This window comes from Rhododendron vialii, chromosome 13a, assembly GCF_030253575.1.
Source record: "Rhododendron vialii isolate Sample 1 chromosome 13a, ASM3025357v1".
Taxonomy (NCBI): Eukaryota; Viridiplantae; Streptophyta; class Magnoliopsida; order Ericales; family Ericaceae; genus Rhododendron; species Rhododendron vialii.
In genome coordinates, this window is record NC_080569.1 from 4,458,250 (window position 1) to 4,481,259 (window position 23,010).

At 40.6% G+C, this 23,010-nt stretch overlaps 2 protein-coding genes across 2 annotated transcripts; one reads left to right on the forward strand and one right to left on the reverse strand.

The window, feature by feature from the left end:
• The first annotated feature begins 1,951 nt into the window (after positions 1-1,951).
• LOC131313553 (MDIS1-interacting receptor like kinase 2-like) lies at positions 1,952-6,392 on the forward strand. The gene is made up of 2 exons (XM_058341924.1): positions 1,952-5,268; positions 5,754-6,392. The coding sequence occupies exons 1-2, from the start codon at positions 1,971-1,973 to the stop codon at positions 6,077-6,079; spliced, it is 3,624 nt and encodes a 1,207-aa protein (XP_058197907.1). The 5' UTR covers positions 1,952-1,970; the 3' UTR covers positions 6,080-6,392.
• Positions 6,393-13,597: 7,205 nt separating this feature from the next.
• Positions 13,598-17,557, reverse strand: LOC131313798 (protein PHOSPHATE STARVATION RESPONSE 1-like). Its single transcript, XM_058342307.1, has 8 exons — positions 16,919-17,557; positions 16,389-16,596; positions 16,215-16,291; positions 16,087-16,126; positions 14,802-14,859; positions 14,629-14,656; positions 14,197-14,289; positions 13,598-13,759 (listed from the first exon to the last, which is right to left on the reverse strand). The coding sequence occupies exons 1-8, from the start codon at positions 17,555-17,557 to the stop codon at positions 13,598-13,600; spliced, it is 1,305 nt and encodes a 434-aa protein (XP_058198290.1).
• Between the last annotated feature and the right edge of the window lie 5,453 nt (positions 17,558-23,010).

Genomic DNA, 23,010 nt, shown 5'->3' on the forward strand with positions numbered 1-23,010 from the left:
TCTCTCTCTCTCTCTCTCTCTCTCTCTCTCTCTCTCTCTCTCTCTCGCACTAATCCTAAAGCTGCTCCTCGCAAAGTGAAAACCATTATCGTGTGATTCCACTTCTACGCTCCTTGTTGGTTTTTCTCCTTATTTTCCGGTCTTGCTATTGTCAACCCACTGGGGCTGACGATAAACACATTAAAACAAGGAAAACACGTATTCTTGTGCACTTTTTACACCCTTTAATATATATTCACATACTTAATATTATCAGCCCAGTGGGCTAATTTTAGAATTTTTCATATGTTATGGAGGTCCTATAATTTGTGACCCAAAAGATTTATTTTTGGATTGGGCCTAATTTATATTGTTTTGTTTGAGCTATAATGATCTACTCACTCACAAACTTAAGTGATTTTCATTTACTCCGACTTTGTATGATGAGTGCAGACAATATCAAAGAAAAATCAAACTATAAAAAAAAAATTATAAAATTTTACTGCATTTCCCAAGCCCATGGGGTTCGCTTGAACCCCTGAAACCTTACCACAGCCGCCCCTACTACACACTCTTGGCACATGTTCTGTTATAGCTTCCCTTGGAAGCCAAAAGAAGACTTTCTAGGCTATTGGGAGACCTATCATCAGATGTTGGAAAATGAAGAAAAACGTGGAAAGGGAAAAGCTCTAAGTGCAACCATTTCTTTGCTCTAACCTCCGGCAAGTTGTTGACTATATTTGCGGCAGTTTTGCCCTCTGTTTCTGAGCACCTTATTTCAGCTGCATCAAAGGGTTTGGTTCATCTTTTTTTTTTGGTGAGGTCTTTCCTATTCCGTTGTAATTTGTTACTCCCTCCGTCCCTTTTTTAGAGTGCAGTATTCCATTTTAAGCTGTCCCTTAATAAGTGTCCATTTTGTAAAGTTAGTGAGTAAAAGTTGGTGAATTTTTCATTTTGCCCCTAAAAGTATATTTCATTTTGCCCCTAAAAGTATATTCCATTTTGAAAAGTTAGTGAGTAAAAATCTAATTATGACGTTTTAATAAAGGGTAAAGAGATACAGTGGAGGTAAAAGTTGATGTGAAATGTATAATGATGATGTCTTTTTAATAAGTTAGAATTACGAAGCATGACACTTAAAAATGGACGGAGGGAGTAGAATATATGTTCGGGTGTTTGTGAGATTCTTATATCTCTTTGTAAATCTGTTTGTAAAACTTCGTTGATAGTGAAATCGGCACACCTTCAATTTAGGGGGCATGGAGCATGGATGTTAAAATCCTACGATACGGAATACGTATCTTACAATTCGTATCGTCTCCTTCCAAAATCGATAAGTATCCCACCCCGTATATTTTTTGTATAGAAATCCTACGATACTATGACATATCTTGCCATATAAAGAATTTAGAGAAAATCAAAACTCAAAGCTCAAATGGAAGAAAGAACATGTTTCGAACATGTGTTGCATGACTCAGGCACCAGAAAGACTCACCGTGATGGACCTTACTTGGGAGACTTGAAATTTTTCATCCTAATAAAAACCAATTTTCCATATATGTCCAACAGTTTTTTAGATTGTAATTAAGTGTAACTATTATTTTATAGCATATTTGCATTTGTTAACGTATCATACGACACACGATACACGATACGTATCCCAATACGATCCATAAAATGAAATAAACGTCGTTTCGAATGTCGTTTGCGCAATTGATATTTTATTCGCTGAATTATTACTGTTATATTTCTTCCTCGTGATTTATACTAGTGGGAACTGGGAAGTTTCTTTGCAAAAAAAAAAATTACTAGTGGGAAGTCGGTCAATTTTTCCAACCCTCCATTCGAAAAACGTTTCCACAACAAAGTGGGTTTCCACTTAACCAACTCACACACCCATCATCATCATCATCTCCCTATGCTCTGCTCAGCTCTGCTATAAAACAGAGTCCCATTCTTTTTGTCCCATGAGAACTTAACCAAAACCAGCAATGGCTACAATTCAAAAGCCATGCATTATTGTTTCCTTCACTCTCTTTCTCTTACTACATCCATTTGAAGCCAAACCATCGTGGACAACACAAGCGCAATCTCTGGTCAAATGGAAGACCACCCTTTCATCTCCACCTTCTCTAAATTCTTGGTCTCTAAACAATCTCAAAAACCTCTGCAACTGGACTGGAATCCTCTGCACCAGTAACGGTTCTGTCTCCAGTATAAACCTCGCCAATTCAAACGTCAACGGAACCCTCGAAAACTTTGACTTCACCTCCTTCCCAAATCTCGCTGTTTTCAACCTCAGCAACAACAGTCTCTTTGGGTCAATTCCACCCAATATTGGTAACCTCTCTAGTCTCCAACTCCTGGACTTGAGCAACAACTTTTTTGTCGAAGTGATTCCATTGGAGATCGGCTTGTTGTCGGAGCTAGAGTACATTAGTCTCTTCAACAACGATCTAAATGGGAGAGTCCCATATCAAGTTACCAATCTCCAAAAGGTATGGCACTTGGACTTTGGAGCGAACTATTTAGAAACACCAGATTGGTCCAAATTTACAGGTATGGAATCTTTGTCATACCTTAGCTTTTATTTCAATGACTTCACTTCGGGATTCCCAGAGTTCATTCCAAAATGTTTGAACTTGAAGTACCTTGACTTGTCGTCGAACCTATTCACAGCCCAAATCCCTGAACCAATTTTCACCCATTTGAAAAATCTTGAATCTCTCAATCTTTATTCTAATTCATTTTCAGGACCATTGTCATTGAACTTTTCCCATCTTTCTATGCTTAAATCTCTTCGCTTGGGAAATAACCAATTCAGTGGTCAAATTACTGAGGTCATTGGTTCACTTTCCGGTCTTCAAATCATTGAACTTAATAACAACTCATTTGAAGGCCCAATTCCTTCTTCCATAGGCCAACTTGGGAATCTTCAACGTCTTGATCTTAGCATGAATGGCTTGAATTCCTCAATCCCTTCTGAGCTTGGTTCTTGTTCTAACCTCACCTACTTAGCTCTGGCCTTGAATTCGCTTACCGGAGATTTACCTTTGGCCTTGTCAAACCTGAAGAGGATATCTGAATTGGGTTTATCCGATAACTTTTTCTCCGGTGAGATTTCGCCTTATTTCTTCACCAACTGGACCCTACTGATATCTTTGCAGCTTCAAAACAATTCCTTCACTGGTAACATTTCATCTAAAATCGGGCAATTGACACAGCTCAATTACCTTTTCCTTTACGACAACCAGTTCTCTGGCTCTATCCCACTGGAGATTGGAGACTTGAGAGGTTTGATCAAATTAGACCTTTCAGGAAATCAACTCTTGGGTCCAATTCCTCATAGTATTGGGAATCTCAAAAATCTCACTGTGTTGCAGCTCATTTCCAACAATCTCAGTGGACCAATTCCTCCAGAGATTGGAAATCTAATTTCATTAGAAATTCTTGATCTTAACACCAACCAATTGACTGGGCAATTTCCTAACAACCTCTCTAGACTAAATAATCTTCAGAGACTCTCCTTGTTTGCTAACAAACTATCCGGGACTATCCCCAAGGACTTGGGGAAGAATTGTCGTTCTTTGCTCAATGTTAGCATTTCTGAGAACAACTTTTCGGGTGAGCTACCACCTGGGTTATGCAACCGTCTTGCTCTCCAGGAATTGACAGCACACAAAAACGGTTTCAGTGGGCCGTTGCCCGAGTGCTTGAAGAAGTGCTCTGGACTAACTAGAGTCCGTCTTGAAGGGAACCAGTTTTCTGGAAACATTTCCGAGGCATTTGGAGTCTACCCGAATCTTTACTTCATCACTCTGATGGGTAATCTATTTTCGGGTGAGCTCTCCCCACAATGGGGAGAATGTACCAAACTCACAAACGTGCAGTTTGATGGGAATAGAATTTCTGGTGAAATACCGGTTCAGTTAGGAAAATTGACCAGATTAGGCATCCTAAGCCTGAGCTCGAACGAATTGACTGGTGAAATTCCCACTGAGTTGGGGAATTTAGGCCATCTGTTGAACCTCAATCTGAGCAACAACCGTTTAACGGGAGAGATTCCTCCGAGTTTGGGTCACTTAACAGACCTTCAGCATCTTGATTTGTCGAAAAACAAGTTGAATGGGACTGTTCCAAATGAGCTTGGAAGCTGTGAGAGATTATTGAGCTTGAACTTGGGAAATAACTCTTTATCAGGAAGTATCCCAGCAGAGCTAGGCAAATTGTCTTCATTGCAGATACTTTTGAACCTAAGTAGCAATTCAATATCAGGAACTATTCCGGCTAGCTTGGGAGCTCTTACCTCACTGGAGAATCTCAATTTATCAAACAACAATCTCTCAGGGACCATTCCTTCGGCCTTAACCGGCATGATTAGTTTACAGTCCATTGATTTCTCCTACAATGAGTTGTCCGGCCCTATTCCCTTGGGTAGCAATTTCCAAAACGCAAAGGGAGCATACCTTGGAAATTCAGGATTGTGTGGAAATGCAGAAGGATTATCCCCTTGTAATGCAACATCAACAAGTGGGAGGAAGTCAAAGAGGTTCGACAAAAAGGTTCTGATTGGCGTCATTGTCCCGGTTATCGGCATCTTAGTTTTGGTTTCTGTCATTGTTGGATGCCTCATCTTTCTTAGGGGATCGAAGCAACATGATGAACAGACCGAAAGTACCAAAATGGACCAAAGTTTCGACTCACTCATTTGGGAAAGAGACGGGAAATTCACTTTCGGAGATATTGCAAAAGCCACGGAGGACTTCAACGAGACGTATTGCATTGGGAAAGGAGGGTTCGGAACCGTTTACAAAGCGGTGTTGCCAATGGGTCAACCAGTGGCAGTAAAAAGGCTCAATGTGACAGACTCAAATGACATTCCATTGGTGAATCGTCAGAGTTTTGAGAATGAGATTCGAACTCTAACAGAAGTTAGGCACCGGAATATCATCAAGCTTTACGGGTTCTGTTCCATGAAAGGGCACTTGTACTTGGTTTATGAATACATAGAGAGAGGCAGCTTGGGAAAACTATTGTACAGTGATGATGGGGCAGTAGATCTAGGGTGGGGTACAAGGGTGAGCATTGTTCAAGGAGTGGCTCATGCTCTTGCTTACTTGCACCATGATTGCTCTCCTCCTATAGTCCACCGCGACGTATCGATGGATAACATTCTGCTCGTGTCAGAGCTCGAGCCACGACTATCAGATTTTGGAACTGCGAGATTGTTGAGCCCTGATTCGTCTAACTGGACCTCGGTTGCTGGTTCTTATGGGTACATGGCTCCAGGTAAGCTTAAGTCGAGTTTATGCATCTTTTCCTTTGTCTCTTCCGATTTAGTATCTAGGCAGCACAAACTTGTTAGTTTTTGCACTGATTTGGACTGAATGAATGCAGCTAAATATGCACATCTCTAGTCGTAAAACTGCCATGCAATTGTTCATTTCTAAGGCTTTGTCTAGATCTAAGATTTCCGCAGTGGGAAAAAAAAGAAGATGGGGGGTAGATTTGATGTGTATGACTAACTTTTGCCATATCTTCTTTTTTACCTCCATAATTATAATATTCTGTCTACAAATTCAAGATCCAAACGCAACATACCCATCTATGAGCAAAAAATATATATATTCTTGCTTAGGTTTCCTTTGCTCCATCAAATTGCACAGAGCTGCAACTGGCACTTGCTATGCTGGTCATAGAGAAATGTGATGTCTATACTTAAATTGAGCAGAAAATTTTGATTAATATGTTGGTTTCACTTGATTGTTGTGTAGAGCTGGCACTTTCTATGCGAGCCACAGAGAAATGCGATGTTTACAGCTTCGGGGTGGTTGCTCTGGAAGTACTGATGGGAAGACATCCAGCAGAACTCCTGACTACTCTATCATCATCATTGTCATCTAATTACGAGGACTTATTATTGAAGGACGTGATAGACCAACGCCTCCCCCCTCCGTCAGGGGAAATGGCTGAGGGAGTGGTGTTTGTAGTTTCGGTGGCCTTAGCATGCACGCAAGCAGCGCCAGAGACACGACCCACTATGCGATTCGTCGCACAGGAACTTTCTGCACGAACTCAGGCATGCTTGTCTGAAGTCTGAACAATTGGACACTATATAAATGAGCAAGATAGCAAGCCCTCAGAAGTAGCAGTGACAACTTCAAAAGGAATTGTACTTGATGTCAGTTGGAAAATGAGGGCGTTAGGAAACATTCATGGTCTTGTCAAATTTATGCTAGGTAAATCCTCCTTTTAGATCACTACCAATCTTCCTTTTAGATTGGCCTCAAGTTGTTATGAAACATCTTTAGCATATGTTTTGGGAAGAAACGTCCAGTATTTGTAAAGTTCATTATCACGACCCTGAACCGCGTTGGTATAAATAGGAAGAGCGGTGAACCGAATTGTCATCAGCCCGTTTTGGGGGAGTTCTTGTGACGATTATTTGCATGGTGTGCACGCAAAAACGAACATACACATGTAGAATGCCGAATGGGAGAGAGATTATATAGGGTTCTTCAATAGCAATGGTCATGAAATGTGCTGCGATAAAGTTGGTTAGTTTTTTTTTTTTTTTTTAATAATAGAATGCTTAGTTCATGAGTATACCCACAGGGACCCCAACTGCTTCTGTTTCCAGTAGTCCAGAATTCGCAGATGAGAATATGTACTGATAACTGATTGAGACATTGCGTTTTCAATTTGAGAATAAAAGTTGCCATACAACATTCCAAAGCAATGGATTTATTTCCTTAAGGCACTTAGTATTACTCTGGTTCAATACAGGAGGGAGGAAAAATTAGGAATAATGCACATAGTTGAGAACTTAGAGACTCCATCGCCGTCACGGGTTGGGGAGAGAGAGAGAGATAGAGAATCTTGGACATTGAAGTTCCAAAGCTCCTCATAGCATTCAATTGAAAATCTATATATCCTACTGAAAAGACCAAGAGATTGAATGCATACCGGTTACTCTCACCTCAGTCCTATGATCATTTCTTTTAATCCGCTTTCCCTCGCTTTGCGGGTCGGTAACTTGACCCAACATCTTTTCCAAGATCCTCATAAGCCTCGTTTTCTGGAGCCTTTTGCTTCTCTCCAAACTTCCTGGAAATCCGCACTGAAGCTGTCATGTCAATAACTCCATCATTTTCTCTTTCTTCATTTTCAACCCGTGAACTTTCCAACTCATTTTCGTCAAGGGAACTTGGGATTGCATGCCTTCTCTGAGGAGAGAGGTTTTCAAGGGAGGACGTTGAGGCACCTTTGCATTGATTCTCAAACATCATCTGGAGATATTTCCCTTGCTCTTCTATTCGTAGCTGTAGATTTCTTTGAATCTGCCAAAAATAAAGTTACTTATGTATCAGTCGTTGAATACTAGTAGGTGGAAGTGTCCCGCAAAAAAAAAAACTAGTAGGTGGTGTAGTGCTAAACCAGAGTCAAACCAAGCAAACACAAACACACAACACAGAGAAACACAAGGATTTACGTGGTTCCCCAATAATCGGGTACATCCACGGAGGGGCAGCGGATTCACTATATTTACTGGAGGAGGATTACAACAATCACTCAGACTCACACAGTATTGCCTCACAATCTACTCGTGTATCACTCTCTTCTCTCTGATTTCTAATACAACACTCTGAACCAAAGGTCTCCATTTATAGCCAGATGAGACCCTGTTCATTTGCCACGGTAGTCTCCCTTCATTTTCCACAAAGGAGGCTGAAGGATACTGGAGGATATCAGTCAAAGATTTGGGAGGCTCCTTGTCTGCTGAGCAAATGCAGGCATGGGTTGGAGCCACAAAAGTCAACAATCTCCACCTTGGCGACAATCATTGAATCAACACTGCCCTCTGCGCCCTTAGGCGCGCACTGCTCGAGAGATGTTGATCAAGTCCAAGCAATGTTGGAACTTGATCCCTGCAACCACTTTGGTGAGCATATCCGCAGGGTTATCTGCAGTCGGAATCTTCTGAAGAAGAACATCCCCTTCCTCTACAATCTCCCTGATGAAATGAAACCGAACATCGATATGCTTGGTGCGGGAATGGTAAACCTGGTTTTTCGCCAAACAGATGGCACTCTGACTGTCACAAAAAACCTCCACGTTTTCTTGAACAATTCCCAAGTCCTCAATCAAACCATGTACCCAAATAGCTTCCTTGAAAGCCTCTGTCACTGCCATATACTCTGCCTCTGTAGTAGACAAAGCCACCGTTGACTGTAACGTTGACCTCAAACTGATTGGCCCTCCAGCAAGTGTAAACACATACCCTGTAGTCGACCGTCGCTTATCTAGGTCACCAGCATAATCGGAATCCACGTAACCAACCAAATGCTGACCAAGTTTTCTGTTTCTCTCGTACTTCAATCCAACATCCACAGTACCCTGAAAATACCGTAGAATCCATTTCACAGCCTGCCAGTGCTCTTTCCCTGGATTGTGCATGTATCGACTGACCATGCTAACTGCTTGTGAAATGTCCGGCCTCGTACAAACCATAGCATACATCAAAGCTCCCACAGCATTGGCATAAGGAACCTGAGCCATTTGCTTCCGTTCGTCTTCCTTCTGCGGCGACATCGATGCACTAAGTTTAAAATGAGCGGCCAAAGGTGTACTGACAGGTTTGGCTTTCCTGTCAATCCCAAATCTCTGCAACACTCGCTTCAGATACTGCGTCTGAGTCAAACAAACTGTGCCTTTCGCCTTGTCCCGCTGAATTTCCATGCCGAGTATTTTCTTTGCCTCCCCGAGATCCTTCATGTCAAACTCCTTACTGAGTTGAGCCTTCAGTCTGTCAATCTCCACCTTGCTCTTACATGCAATCAGCATGTCATCTACATATAAGAGCAAATAGACAAATGATCCATCCGGGAGTTTGCAGAAGTAAACACAATGGTCAAAGTGACTTCTTGTGTACCCCTGCTCCATCATAAACCGATCGAAGCGCTTGTACCACTGTCTCGGCGACTGTTTCAACCCATATAGCGACTTCTTCAGTTTACAAGCCCAATTCTCCTTTCCTGCAATTCTGTAACCATCTGGTTGAGCCATATAGATCTCCTCATCCAGATCTCTGTGTAGAAAAGCGGTCTTGACATCGAGTTGGGCTAACTCAAGGTCAAACTGTGCTACCAATGCAAGCAAGATCCTGATCGACGAATGTTTGACGACAGGGGAGAACACCTCGTTGTAGTCGATCCCCTCTGTCTGTGCGTAACCCTTGGCTACCAATCTTGCTTTGAACCTGACTTTCTCAGATCCTGTACCTTCCTTCTTCGCATAAACCCACTTGCAGCCAATAGATTTCTTGCCCTTGGGAAGTTGAACCAAATCCCATGTCTGATTCTTGGAGAGTGAACCCATCTCCTCATCCATTGCCTCTTTCCACTTGTTACTATCTGTACACTGCACTGCCTCCCGGTAAGTGGAGGGGACATCATCGTCTGTCACTGGAAGTGCATAAGCTACTGTATCAGCATATCGAGCAGGTTTCCGGATTTCCCGCCTCGGTCTGCTGGTTGCAATGGATTCTGGCTGCTGTGGTATTTCCTGTAATGAAGCCTCCTCTTCAATAATGACATCCTGATCAACGGGTTGATCCTCAGGACGGCTGACTGTCTGAACAGTCTTGGCTGGAACAAGGGGAGTCTCAACCTCCACCTGTTCTGAATGCTCCACCTGCTGCTGGGCATTCGGCTCCACATTCTCCTTGGAAGGAACCTGCTGTAACATAGCAGATTCGTCGAAAGTAACATCCCTACTTAGAATCACCTTCCTGGACTCGGGACACCAGAGCCTGTATCCCTTAACACCTGAAGTGAAACCCAAGAAAACAGCTTTCTTGGCTCGTGGATCTAACTTGGACTCAGTTACATGATAGTAAGCAGAACAACCCCAAACATGTAATGAATCATAATCTGTAACTGGTTTCTCAAACCATACCTCCATCGGAGTTTTCCCTCCGATTGCTGCTGACGGTAAACGGTTGACAAGATGGGAGGCATATTTGAGAGCCTCACCCCAGAACGCCTTGCTAAGCCCGGCATTTGACAACATGCACCGAACTTTCTCCACCAAAGTACGATTCATGCGCTCTGCTACTCCATTCTGCTGCGGCGTCCCCGCAACTGTGAAGTGTCTGACTATCCCCTCCTCCCGACAGACTTGGAGAAAAGGATCTGACTTGTACTCGCCACCGTTATCTGACCTCAGCTTCTTGATTTTCCTTCCTGTCTGCGTCTCCATCATTTTCTTCCACTGAAGGAAGATTGGAAGGACCTCATACTTGTGCCTCATGGTATAAACCCAGACACGTCTGGAGAAATCATCAATAAATGTCACGAACCATCGTTTGCCTCCCAAAGTTACATTTTTGGTCGGCCCCCAAACATCTGAATGAACATAGTCAAGAATCCCCTCTGTGCGGTGAACTCCAGTGCCAAACTTGACTCGAGTTTGTTTGCCCAATATACAATGCTCACAGAAGCCAACTTTCCCTGTCTTGGCCCCTTTCAACAAGCCTTGCCTTACTAAACCCTGTAAGGCCTTCTCGCCAGCATGCCCTAAACGCATGTGCCATAGCTTGGATGCATCGTCTTCGTCTGAGCTAGTAGTAACGGCCACTCTCCCTGTGACTGTGCAACCGTCTAGGAAATACAAGTTTCCTTTTCGGCTACCTTTCAAGACAATGAGCGCCCCTCGAACTATCTTTAGCACTCCACCCATCATCGTAATCTTGTATCCTTTCACATCAAAGGCTCCAAGCGAAATGAGATTCTTCTTCAAGTCCGGAACATACCGAACGTCTGTTAGCACCCTAAACGTCCCATCATGCAACTTCAAACGGATTGAACCTATCCCTTGGACTTTGCAAGCGGTGTTATCGCCTAGCAAAACAACTCCTCCATCGAGATCTTGAAAACTCGAGAACCAGTCCCTGTTGGGACACATGTGGTAGGAACATCCCGAATCTAGTATCCACTCATCTGAATGGCCAGGTGATGATGAAACTAATAGTGCTGACTCTAGATCATCCTCTGTCTCCTCTGCAACATTTGCAGCTGGTTGTTTGTTCGGACAATCTTTCTTCCAGTGCCCCTTTTGACGACAAAGGGCACACTCGTCTTTCCCCAATCTTCTCTCTACAGACTTCCCCCTTGATTTTGAGCGAGACCTCCTTCGCCCTCCACCACCAGTCCTCCTAGTGTCGGTTCTGCCTCTTGTTGTCAAAGCTGATGCGGACGGGTCACGGTGAGCTTGCTGATCCCTCTTCCGTACCTCGTTATTCATCAAAGCATTTGAAACGTCATTAAACTTGATTTCTTCTTTACCGTACAATAAAGTAGTAGTCAAATGATCATAAGTATCAGGCAATGAATTTAACAACAGTAAAGCTTTATCCTCATCTTCTATGGAAACGTCTAGATTTTGCAAATCAGACAAAATCTTATTGAAATTGTTCAAGTGTTGGTTCATAGTCGTACCTTGCACGTACTGGAACCCGTAGAGCTTCTTTTTGAGATACAACCGATTCTCAATACTCTTCGTCATGTACTTGTTTTCCAATTTCTCCCATAGCTCTTTAGCTAACGTTTCCTTCATCACGAAGTATTTCTGATCCTTCGTAAGACAAAGTCTGATGGTGCCACAAGCTTGGCGATTAAGCTTTATCCAATCCTTGTCTGAAATGTCGTTCGGCCTCTCCTCTAACGTAATATCCAACTCCTGTTGATACAGAACATCCAAAACTTCGCATTGCCACATGCCGAAGTTACTTGTTCCGTCAAATTTCTCCACCTCGAACTTAGCATTGGAAACCGTATTCCTTTGCCCATAACTGCTCGAAGTGACCTTGGGATGCTCGGTATTCTTCTCTGCAGATGAAGAAACTTCCGAGGTCTCCTTAAACTCTTCTTCCGCCATTAGAACTCCTTAAACTCCACCCACGTGAATATCCGGTGCACAAAAACACCAAAAAACGGCGCTTTTTAGCCAACCAACGGACAAAACACCAATGTCAGAGCTGAGTTGCGGAAAACGGAGTGCGGCGTTGGATCCGGAACGTCGAGAATAGTCAGGAACGACTACTCACTTGCGCAAATCAGAGTTGAAATGGCTCCGAAATCGCAAAATAACACCTTCTGGAATATTCCTTGGATCAGAGAATATTCCCTCTGGTTAGGACTGACTGGACCTGCTGACTCAGCAATAAATGCTGACTGGGCGCTAATGACTGGGCCTTTTTGCTGATGTGGCGCACACCTGGCGCTGACGTGGAAAGACACGTGGCTGAATACGTGGCTGATGACTCAGCCTCTCTGATGATGTGGCAGATGACGTGTCTGCTGACTGGGTGACACGTGGCGTGCTGCCTGGCGTAACCTTCTGGCCTTCTGAAGCTTCTGGATCGATGATGTCAAGCTGACATCAGCGTCCCTAGGTGAGCCAGTAGCACTGGATAATTTCCCCTGGCTTTGACTAGTCAAAAACCAGCACCTGGTTTTCCTCCTTACAGATATTAAAGTAAAAAAAAACTCTGTTTTCTGAAAAGATAAAAAAAACAGATCCGGCGAGCAGCAGCTTCTTTCACGCTCAACCGTCGAACGGAGCGTGTGACCTCGTTGTTACTCCGTTTCCGATGGGTCTTGGTGCGTTGGAATCGTCTCGCAAGGACGCACAAGACTCAGTGGTCAAACGGATTCTTGGATCAAAAAAAAACGTGGCTCTGTGACTCGGACAGAACACGGACTGAGAAGCAGAGTCGGAAACTATGGTGGTTTTTGTGTTCTTGGTTCTACGCTACGAGCTCTGATACCAATTGTAGTGCTAAACCAGAGTCAAACCAAGCAAACACAAACACACAACACAGAGAAACACAAGGATTTACGTGGTTCCTCAATAATCGGGTACATCCACGGAGGGGCAGCGGATTCACTATATTTACTGGAGGAGGATTACAACAATCACTCAGACTCACACAGTATTGCCTCACAATCTACTCGTGTATCACTCTCTTCTCTCTGATTTCTAATACAACACTCTGAACCAAAGGTCTCCATTTATAGCCAGATGAGACCCTGTTCATTTGCCACGGTAGTCTCCCTTCATTTTCCACAAAGGAGGCTGAAGGATACTGGAGGATATCAGTCAAAGATTTGGGAGGCTCCTTGTCTGCTGAGCAAATGCAGGCATGGGTTGGAGCCACAAAAGTCAACAGGTGGCTACGAAACAATGTCATGGTTGCTAGAGCACTCAGCCACGAATCATTTTCTCGTCAAGTTTCTAGAGACATCTGTTGAACATGTGAAAATGCCACGAGATGTACAGTTCGGATTTCAGAAACTTTGCTCTCAGAGGCATATTAAGGGGATTTTCGGTTGTTGCACTTTAGGGGAGATAATGAGATTTATGTACCATCTCGATAGAATCTCTAGCCTTTGAACTGAACCAATTAAAACATCTCAGGCCTTCTAGGGATTGCTAATGTAGGTCCAGTAAACAAACCAACCATGATTAGCAAGCGTTCTCACGTAACTTGTTTCCCCTTTAGCATCATTTAATTGCGCGCTTCCCTTCTACTTCAGCTCTTACTAATATAATGCTTCTAAAACTGGACTAGACTCTCCAGCAAGCCATCATAAGTATGTAGATGACAATAATAACAATCCGTAAATGAGTCAATGACCAAGAGACACTCGACAATTATGAGGAAAGAAAACCCAAACAAAGTCTTGACACTTTTTAAGCCACATATACCATCTGAAAACTACAAAAGTTTATACATAAGAAAACGATACTAGAAGACAATAGATTACGTCCAACAACTCACTTCAGATTACAACCCCCAAAAAAAGTGGTGCTCAAACGGGAGGTGTCTGCGTCTAGGGATGGCTAACCGAAGGGGCACCAGAGTGAAATAAAAAAAGGAATTGATGAACTCAGAACTGGTTTAAGACAAGAAAGAGGAATGGGAGAAGTAAAATAATATGCCACCCGGGAACAGAAAAACTATTCAAGGTAAACTGTTACTTGATTTCTACAATTTCATTGGTTGTTTGAGCCTTAACTATTAAGCTGGCAGAACAAAAATTAACAGCTGATTTTCAAGGCATGCATCAAACTGCTACCAAACTGGTCGGCAGAATTCCAATAGGTGAAGATCAAGTGAAACTGAACTCGATTTGTGTAAAGACAAATCCATACCTCTAACTGTTCATGCAGGTGTTTCTGGAGCTCCATCTGTAACCGTAGTGCTTCAGTGATCTCAGTACCCCTGTTCACATAAATGTCAGAGGTCTGAATAAATTCGCACGAGTAACTTACTGTATATTGAAACAGCCTGACACAAAATATCATCTAGTAGGCTAAAATGCACCAAGAAGTTAAAATATTGAGACGAATGAAACAGTAAATGACTGACAATGGTGAAATAAATTTTAGAAGCTACAAAGCACCACCAATATCGACAAAGAAAGTTGTGTATAACTGCTTAAGCTAGAATAAAACTTTCTTGCAAGAACTCGTTCTGTTTTTCAATCATCACCTCTAACCCCCACCATTATCATGTCCCATAGCAAACATTTTCCTTCTATGTTGTCACTTACTACGAATTAAAAAGCAGGCGTATTCACTTACCGAAGCTACAATGGGTGAAGGACTGTCTCTGAAAACATAGATTAATCACAACTACCAAATCCCAAAATTCTAAAGAGAAGTATGATATTCAATCAAATCCCTTCAAGCAAAGAAGAAAAGGCTGAGTTGCATGGAAGATAGATGTTTAGTAACTTCCAAGTCAATCTACTTACGTTTTCAAGTCCGGAGATGACACTTCCTGAATTGGAGCCAACTTTTTCTCTGAAGATCCTGCAAATCAACAAATGACCAGCTTCATGAGGAATTGTGACATGGATGTCTTTCACTTATTATCCCCCATAGAAGGCAAACAAGTGACATATAAACACCAAAGGGGAAATTAAACTAAGCACAGCATGGACGGCTCTAGGATTTGAGTTAGCGGTGACAAAACGATAGAAATTTTTTGGGATATGAGACTCTAAAAACTGAAGTTTTTTAGCATAGTTAGAAATTTATTCGGCCTGGTTTGTGTTATTTTGTTGAGCTATACTATCTAATTATTATAAGTGAATTTTATCCATTCTGACTTTGTAGTTTGTACTACTATCCATGCACACAATACTAAAGAAAAATCAAATTACATATCAAAAAATATAAAAAATTCAGCACATTTTCTGAACCCGGGGGGTTTGCTTGAACCCCCTCGTTTAATGGTGGAGCCGCCCATGAAGCACAGAAATTGGAGTTGAAAAAACAAAAAGAAATATGACATGAGTTGACTGGACTCCTGAAGACAATTACAATTCCATAATAGAATACTAAGAGTTGAGCATCACAGGATGTACAGAACCATAATAAGCATCAATGTGAACGACACTAACATTGATAGCGATCATAGATATCATATAAAAATAGTACATTGAAGATCTACAGTTTACAGAACAAGGAAAGCAAACTCAGATAACAGGAGAAGGAGAATCACAGTGAATTGAGAATCTATGCCACTGACAGATGTTTCAGAAAAACAGAAGTTGAGCCAAAAAACACAAACTTCTTGAAATGACACTTACAATTGCAACACCAAATAATTTTTTTCCCCCGGAAGAAACACTGGATAATACAAAGGAATTGAACACTGAAAAGATCAAACAGCTGAGACTTGTAACAAGCAACAATTAAATTGTTCTAACACAAAAATCCAAAAGAAGCAAAAAGAAACTACACAAAGAAACTAACAGACCTTCACTACTAAATTTATCATCCAAGATTCTAAGTGAAGGCATTAAAGTTTGTCTTTATTTTAAGAGCTCGCTTGTATAAGTACAGAGTGGAGTTGATGTTTCACTCATCTCGTGTTGTTCCAACTTCCAATGCTTCAACAGCAAAGCATACAACATAATAACCATAGTTGTGCTGAAATCACAGAAGAAATGGAATTCCTCCGCAAATGCAAAGAAGCTTATGCAGTACAAGTTCATAAACAGAAAAGAATATCAGGAAGCTATTCTTATTCACCTTCTGATGACTCTGGTCTGTATCTAGCTGTTCTATACTTCTGCAATTAAGCAAGAAAATTCACCAGATGAATGGTGCAAATAACAGTACAAAGTAAATACAAAATGGAAAAAATAGATGAAACACACCTGCAGGTGGCTCTTCACATGATAAATTGTCAAACGTTCAACTTTCATGTCATTCAGTACACACTTAGGAGTAGCTTCTGTAGTTCACAGTGAACAAGTTAATGGAAATGGGTCACCCCACTTTTAGAGGCAAATGAGATTAAGAAGTAGTCTAAGGCAAAAAGCTGTACACACTTTCACTGCCACCAAGCTTAGTGACTGCTTCAACAAAGGCCTCATGGAGTTCAGGCGTCCAACGCATGCGCTGTTTAGTTGATGCACCACTTGGTGAGGATGTGGAGTTATTAGCACAAGAAGACTGCCGAGAAGAAGTTGGAATCTGGAGTACTTGGGGATGGGGTGCCAAAAAATTTGTAGATGATTCCATCACCTGATAAGCCATCTACAATCAAAGAAAAACAGAAAGCAATACAAATCATACAAGCTATCACACGTTTCCCGTTTAATTTGGAAACAAAGAGTGAAAAGATTAGGAAATTGAGATGTTTTCCCGCAGGGTTTTGATTTTCGCACACCCCACTTTTCTAACTACATGACTTTTGTCTTTATATATCTGAGTTTACATCATTACCCCTTCATAGGTGAAAACTGAACAAATAAAAGGGCAATATTGCAAATTCAGATGAATGAAGACAAAAAAAAAAGGGAGTGCATGTATCAAAAATGGAAGTGTACAGAGTAGTGTTTAGTGAGGAAATTGCAACCTTTGGCTGTGAATCTTCAACATTGCTGTCAACAAAAAGGTCATTCCAATTAGCAGTCAAGGAATCATCATCATGGATTAGCTCGTCCGCCCAATCTTGCCAGTCGTTTCTCTTACTATGGTCTTCACTTGGGATGGGACAACCACCATTATTGTTTCTTCCAACTTGATTGATCTTGATAGGGGTATTTACGGGATAGTTGAAAAAGTCTGGTAACGGATCAGTGAACCAGGAACCACTGTTGTTCAATGGTGTAGATTGGAGCATTCTAGGATGACAAGTGGTTAGCGGCAATAATGCCCCAGCATTTGATAACTGAGAAAGATAGGCAGACTTTCTTGAATGGTTTTCAGGAGGTCCAACAGAAGGAAAATGAAAATCATTGGAAAATCCGGACGTCGATGAGAACATATGACCAACAACCCCATTGTTAGAGGGTAAAGAAGAGTAAAAAGCCATAGGATTTGCATTAAGTTCCCTTTGCATGTAAAGTAGCAGAGAATCAGGCAAGCTAGGATATTTCTCTTCAAAGGTGGAAAGATGAACTGGTAAAGGTGATGAAAGTGCACCAAAAGCACCAGGGGTGCTGAGTTGGCTTGCACTTGATCCCTGAATATACAAAGAGCGGTGTGCTTCCATTCTTTTTAAACCTCTTTAACAAGCTGTTAAAGATATACAGCCAAAATAGGTTAGGCTAGCATGTACAACAAAACTCGCAAACCTACACTATAAAAGGAGTAGAGAGAGAAGAAAGCGCCCCATTACCAAAATTTGACAGTTAAACACACTAATCTTTCAGTCTTCGAACTAAAAGATAAAAACTAGCTGGAAACTTGAAATGAATATCATCATAAACACACTTGCATACTTAACCAAAAAAAGAAAACAGTAAGAGGAAATAGCAAGAGGAAATAGCTGGAAGCTTGGCCGGCTGTGGTAAAGTAAAATAGCCGCACCAATATGTCACCATCTAAAATCATCATCCAATGTCACCATTATCTCTTGCTCCTCCATACAAGCCTTCCCAATTACTGGGAGTCAGCTACATGGATCAATTTCCTTCATTCTATCCAAAGCCATATCCATGGTAAGAGGGTCCAGATACAATTCCCACCCCCATAAATGAACAAAACCTATGATGAAAATTTTCCAGTTTCTGGGCTCACATAGAAAGCCTTCATGGCATTATCCAGCTTTAGAATACCCACAACCCCAAGCCTACGGAAGTATCACCGGGCTGCATAGAGCTTGGTCTAGGCCTAATGTTTCTAATGCAAGACATACAGTATTCCAATAATTCTATCAAGCCGTTCTGCTTTGAATATAACAACCAGGACAAGAAAGGCAATGCCATTTTGGCAACTCCAGTGGAGATGTACTTAGCAATTACATAGTCAAACAAGACCTAACCAGATCTACAAGGCCAAAAATAAACAATTCTATAGAAACAAAATCACCAACCAGAGCACGAGAGGAAAGGCAAGGTTTATCCAACTTTGTTAAAAAAATCATAGCACATAGAAACCCAATCACAGTATACTATATAGCCTTATGATTTTTGTTATTTTCACTTCTTATATTAGTAGGCAACTAATCCTTCAAAGTTTACAGTCAGGAATTCACATAGAAGCCAAAATGACTGTCGTCAACATGTTCAAGTACAAATTGAACACACACACACAAACAAAAGGGGACAGGGAGACAATCATCTCAGAGCTTCCAAAACATCGATAAACTCGGCAGCATATACAGAAACTGATATGAAAGTCCAAACCCCAGAAGTATCAAGTCTTTGATCCAACTCGTCGCAATCAAACTAACAAGACTTAATTGAATCATTATAGGAACTTTTCGAATCAGCCATAGGGATCTTTTTGCCTACAGTGATCCATCCAATACCACAAGTCAACCAAATGACCACCAATGACAACGAATACAAAGCACCAAAAAAATGAGCTTCTGCTATCCAAATTCCAGCATTACAAACACCGAAAAATACGTTGTGCCAACATCAATTTCATGTACATATATAAGTGGTTTTGTGTGACTATTCATATACGTATATACTTAGGTTGGCTTGGTGGTCAACGCTGGAGCCTTGAGGGTTTGCTTCCTCCTAAGTTATCAGGTTACCTCCTAGGTCCTATCAACTCTTTTGGAGCTAATCCATGCCCAAACTTTCATTGGGGCCTAGCGGTGCAATTGGTCGCCAGATTAATCGAGTTGTGTGTAAGTTGGCCCAGACCTATAAAAAAAATACACGTACATATATATATATATATATATATATATATATATAGAGAGAGAGAGAGAGAGAGAGAGAGAGAGAAGCCGCCGATAAAGATTATGAATAACCAAAAACCAAAGCAAACACGACATGGGTTATTCAGATTAACAATAACAAACGACGTACATCCAAAGCTACAACAATCTAGAAAACATTTAAAGTTTAAGCACAATCGCCACATGGATATTTGAAATCCTCACCTGAGATCGGAAAAAGCTCAAAAGTTGAGACCACGGCTCGACGATTGCGGGACGGGGCAGATGTCTTCTACCAAGCAATAAAAAGGATAAAAGAAACAGAACAAGCGTGTATATAGATGAGCGTTAACACCCACATAGACACATAACTATGGTGTTTGCGTATATCTTCTGATTGCATACATAAGGGTGGGTTTTCCTTCGGGGCTCCCATACAGGCATCTCCGTAGGCAATTATCGGTGAGGAGGTTGGCACGGGAACAAAAGGCGGCCTTTTGCTCTGTGTTTTATATATGATGAAGGGGCAGTTTGGAGATCACGCGCCATTCTTGCAGCGTGGGGAACACTTGGGAATTTCAGGAGATACTGCTTTGATAAGGACTCGGCCGTCGTTAAGCTCAAAGTGGTCTAGTTTCCATTCACGTAATTGTTTTTGTTTTTATTGTCATACACCGTTATTTTTTTTAAAGCAAATATAGTAAGTTAGATTATATGCTAGCAAACGGCACAAATTTCTATCCATTCACGTTCTATAACAAGATGTTCGGGTCAGCTTGCGCGCACCTTTATTAATTTATTTTGGTTCGGTTTTGGGTCATTATAGGTTCCACTTACAACTTGTAAAAGCTCCGGCCGTTATTCATACTTCAATTTAAGTAGAATTTTGAACAAAAGTGTCATTTTGAATGAAGTAGTTAAATAAGTTAATCGACGTATCTAAGCTCAAACTTGAGTAAGAAAATAAAAAGCTCAAACTTGAGTAAAAACGTCATTAATGATATAGTTATAAATTTAGGAGGGACAAAAATATCCTTCTAGTATTTGATTACAAATTCGAGTCTTGCTTTAAGTAAAAATCAATTTGGTTTAGGTTTCAGTCTCTGGGTGGAGCGTATTTTAAAGGGTAAGTATGTAACTTTTGGGTTTCAGTTAAAAAAAAAAAACAACAAGGTTACAGATTGGAGATGCTCATCTTCAACCCATCTCCAAAATTACAAAATGGAGAATAGATGTGTCATATTGAGGATAAATTTTATAATTTACTCCCTCTTTTCTTCAATTTTTTGTACTTTATGATAATTTTGGAGGAATTCATCATTTTTGTTTTAGAGATTCGGTCTCCAAAATGGAGGTGGGGTCTCCATTTTTAGAGACCCAAAAGTAAATTTGGAGACCAAATCTCTAAAAATAACAATGAATTTCTCATAAAGTACAAAAAATTGAAGAAAATAAATTACAAAATCATCCTTCAATATGTCACTTATTCTCTAGTTAAAGTTTTGGAGACCGCCCTTAAGTGGTCCCTCCTCACTTTGAGCTCCGCTTTATCTCCCGCCCGAAGGAGATAGGTTGGGGATGCTCTAAGAAGTAAACTGTTTATGGGCCAATTTGGCTTTAAAAGTGAAACAATGACTTCTTTGTCTTTATTCAAAAAAAAATCGTATTTGATAATTTTGAGTCAAATTTGTGTGACTTATTGATTCGTCTCGGCGAGAAGAATTAGAAAAGTAAATTTTTTTTTATCAAAACTCATAATTTTCTTCAAAAAGACAAGAATAAGTAAAAAAAAAAGTTGACTTATTGACTTATTTTTGTCTTTATTTAAAAAATTATGAATTTCGATCAAAATTTTTTACCTTTCCGATTCTTCTTGTCGAGACAAATCAATAAATCACAAAAATTTAATGCAAAATAAACAAATACGAAAAAAAAATTCAAATAAAGACAAAAAATAAATTACTTGACTTTTCAGCGTAATCAAAGGTCAAGAGTTATATAGCATATGAATAAATTGCATTTGCAAAAGGACGGCACAATTAACTTTGGAAAAGTACACCGTTTATTTAATTATTTTTATGATACTATCATTAATTAGTATATCTTCTGACGTTCGATCAAATTGGTTTTCAACATGGATGACTCTCAACGGGCGCTACGAGATGCACGGTCCTTATCATCATCGTTACAGTGATTCCCCAGTGAGCTGGCAACGACCTAAAGATCGGATCCCTTCGATAGCAACACTTTGGGCTGTCATTGGATAGCAAGGGCCGAGGAAGCTTTGGGATTTCAGGAGATAATGTGACGGTCCATGTGTACAAACTGTGGATTTTGACAAGGACTCGGCTCTCATTCAGCTAGCTTCTATCCATTCACTTTTTTTAAGATCAAGCTGATTTTCCACGTAAAAGAAGATCAGCCTGATTTTCCCCGTAAATGAAAAAGATTGGACTGATTTTCCACGTAAATGATCTTCTTGAATAAAACTACGAAATGAGGAATTCCAAACTTCCTTACAGCATTTCCAGTCCTTAACCTCAAATTAAGAGAGACATGAATTTCTACTCAAACACTGCAAGAGTATGTGTTTGTTCATCGGAGTGTTTCATACCAAATGACGGTTTTTTTTTTTTGAAAATTTTCACTCAAATGGGGCCGGAGATGCTCTTACAAGTTTTAAGTGGAACCCATAATGACCCACTAATACGAAAGTGAAACAAGATGAATTGATAGAGGTGCACACAAATTGATCCGGACACTCATTTAAAAAAAAAAAAGTGAATGGATAGAAGCTGAATGAGAGGGGAGAGGGTCATGTCCAGTGTGGTTCGGACACTCATTTTCAAAAAAAACGTCATTCGGTACGAAACACTCTGATGAGCAAACACAATACTCTCTCTCGCAGTATTTGAGTAGAAATTTATGTGTCTCTTAATTTGAGGTTAAGGGCTGTAAATGCTATAAGGAAGTTTGGAACTCCTCATTCCGTAGTTTTCATCAAGAAGATCATTTACGTGGAGAATCAGCCTGATCCTTCATTTACGTGGAAAATCAGCCTGATCCTTCATTTACGTGGAAAATCAGTGCATTTGCAAAGGAACGGCACAATTAAATTTAAAAAAGTAAACCGTTCATTGATTATGTTATGATTATGTAGTTAATTAACATATCTTCTGACGTATGATACTGTATCTTCTGACATCCGATCAAATTGGACGACTTTCTCAACAAGAGCTACAAGATACACGGTCCTAATAATAATCGCCACGAATTCCGAATGAGCTGACTGCGACCCAGAATTCGGATCAAACGTGACGAATGGATACTCGATCGGGGTCTGTCATTGGGGAGCAAGGGCCGAGGAAGCTTTGCCAAATCTGTAAATAATGGGTCCACTTGCATAGTACTAAAATAATCAAGTCAAAACACCTTCTATATACAATTCCATCCTGAAAGTATAATACTAAGGCCTCGTTCCAGAACACTTCTTAAAAAATAAGTACTTATTTCATATTTTCAAATTCAAAAATAATGTAAATGAAAAATAATTCTTCAATTTTTTTTGCATCATATTAAAAATCTTAATGAGATCTATCAAACAAAATTCATAGTGATAAAATTATTTGCGTAAGCACATGATTTTTGAGCTTGAAATTGTCTTCTTAAAAAATAAGTACTCTCTCCTTCCCTTTTTAAGTGCCCTCCGTCTCTTTTTAAGTGTCCTGCTTCGTAACTCCAACTTATTAAAAAGACATCATCATTACACCTTTCACATCAACTTTTTCCTCAACTTTCCCATCATCATTACACTTTTACTCACTAACTTT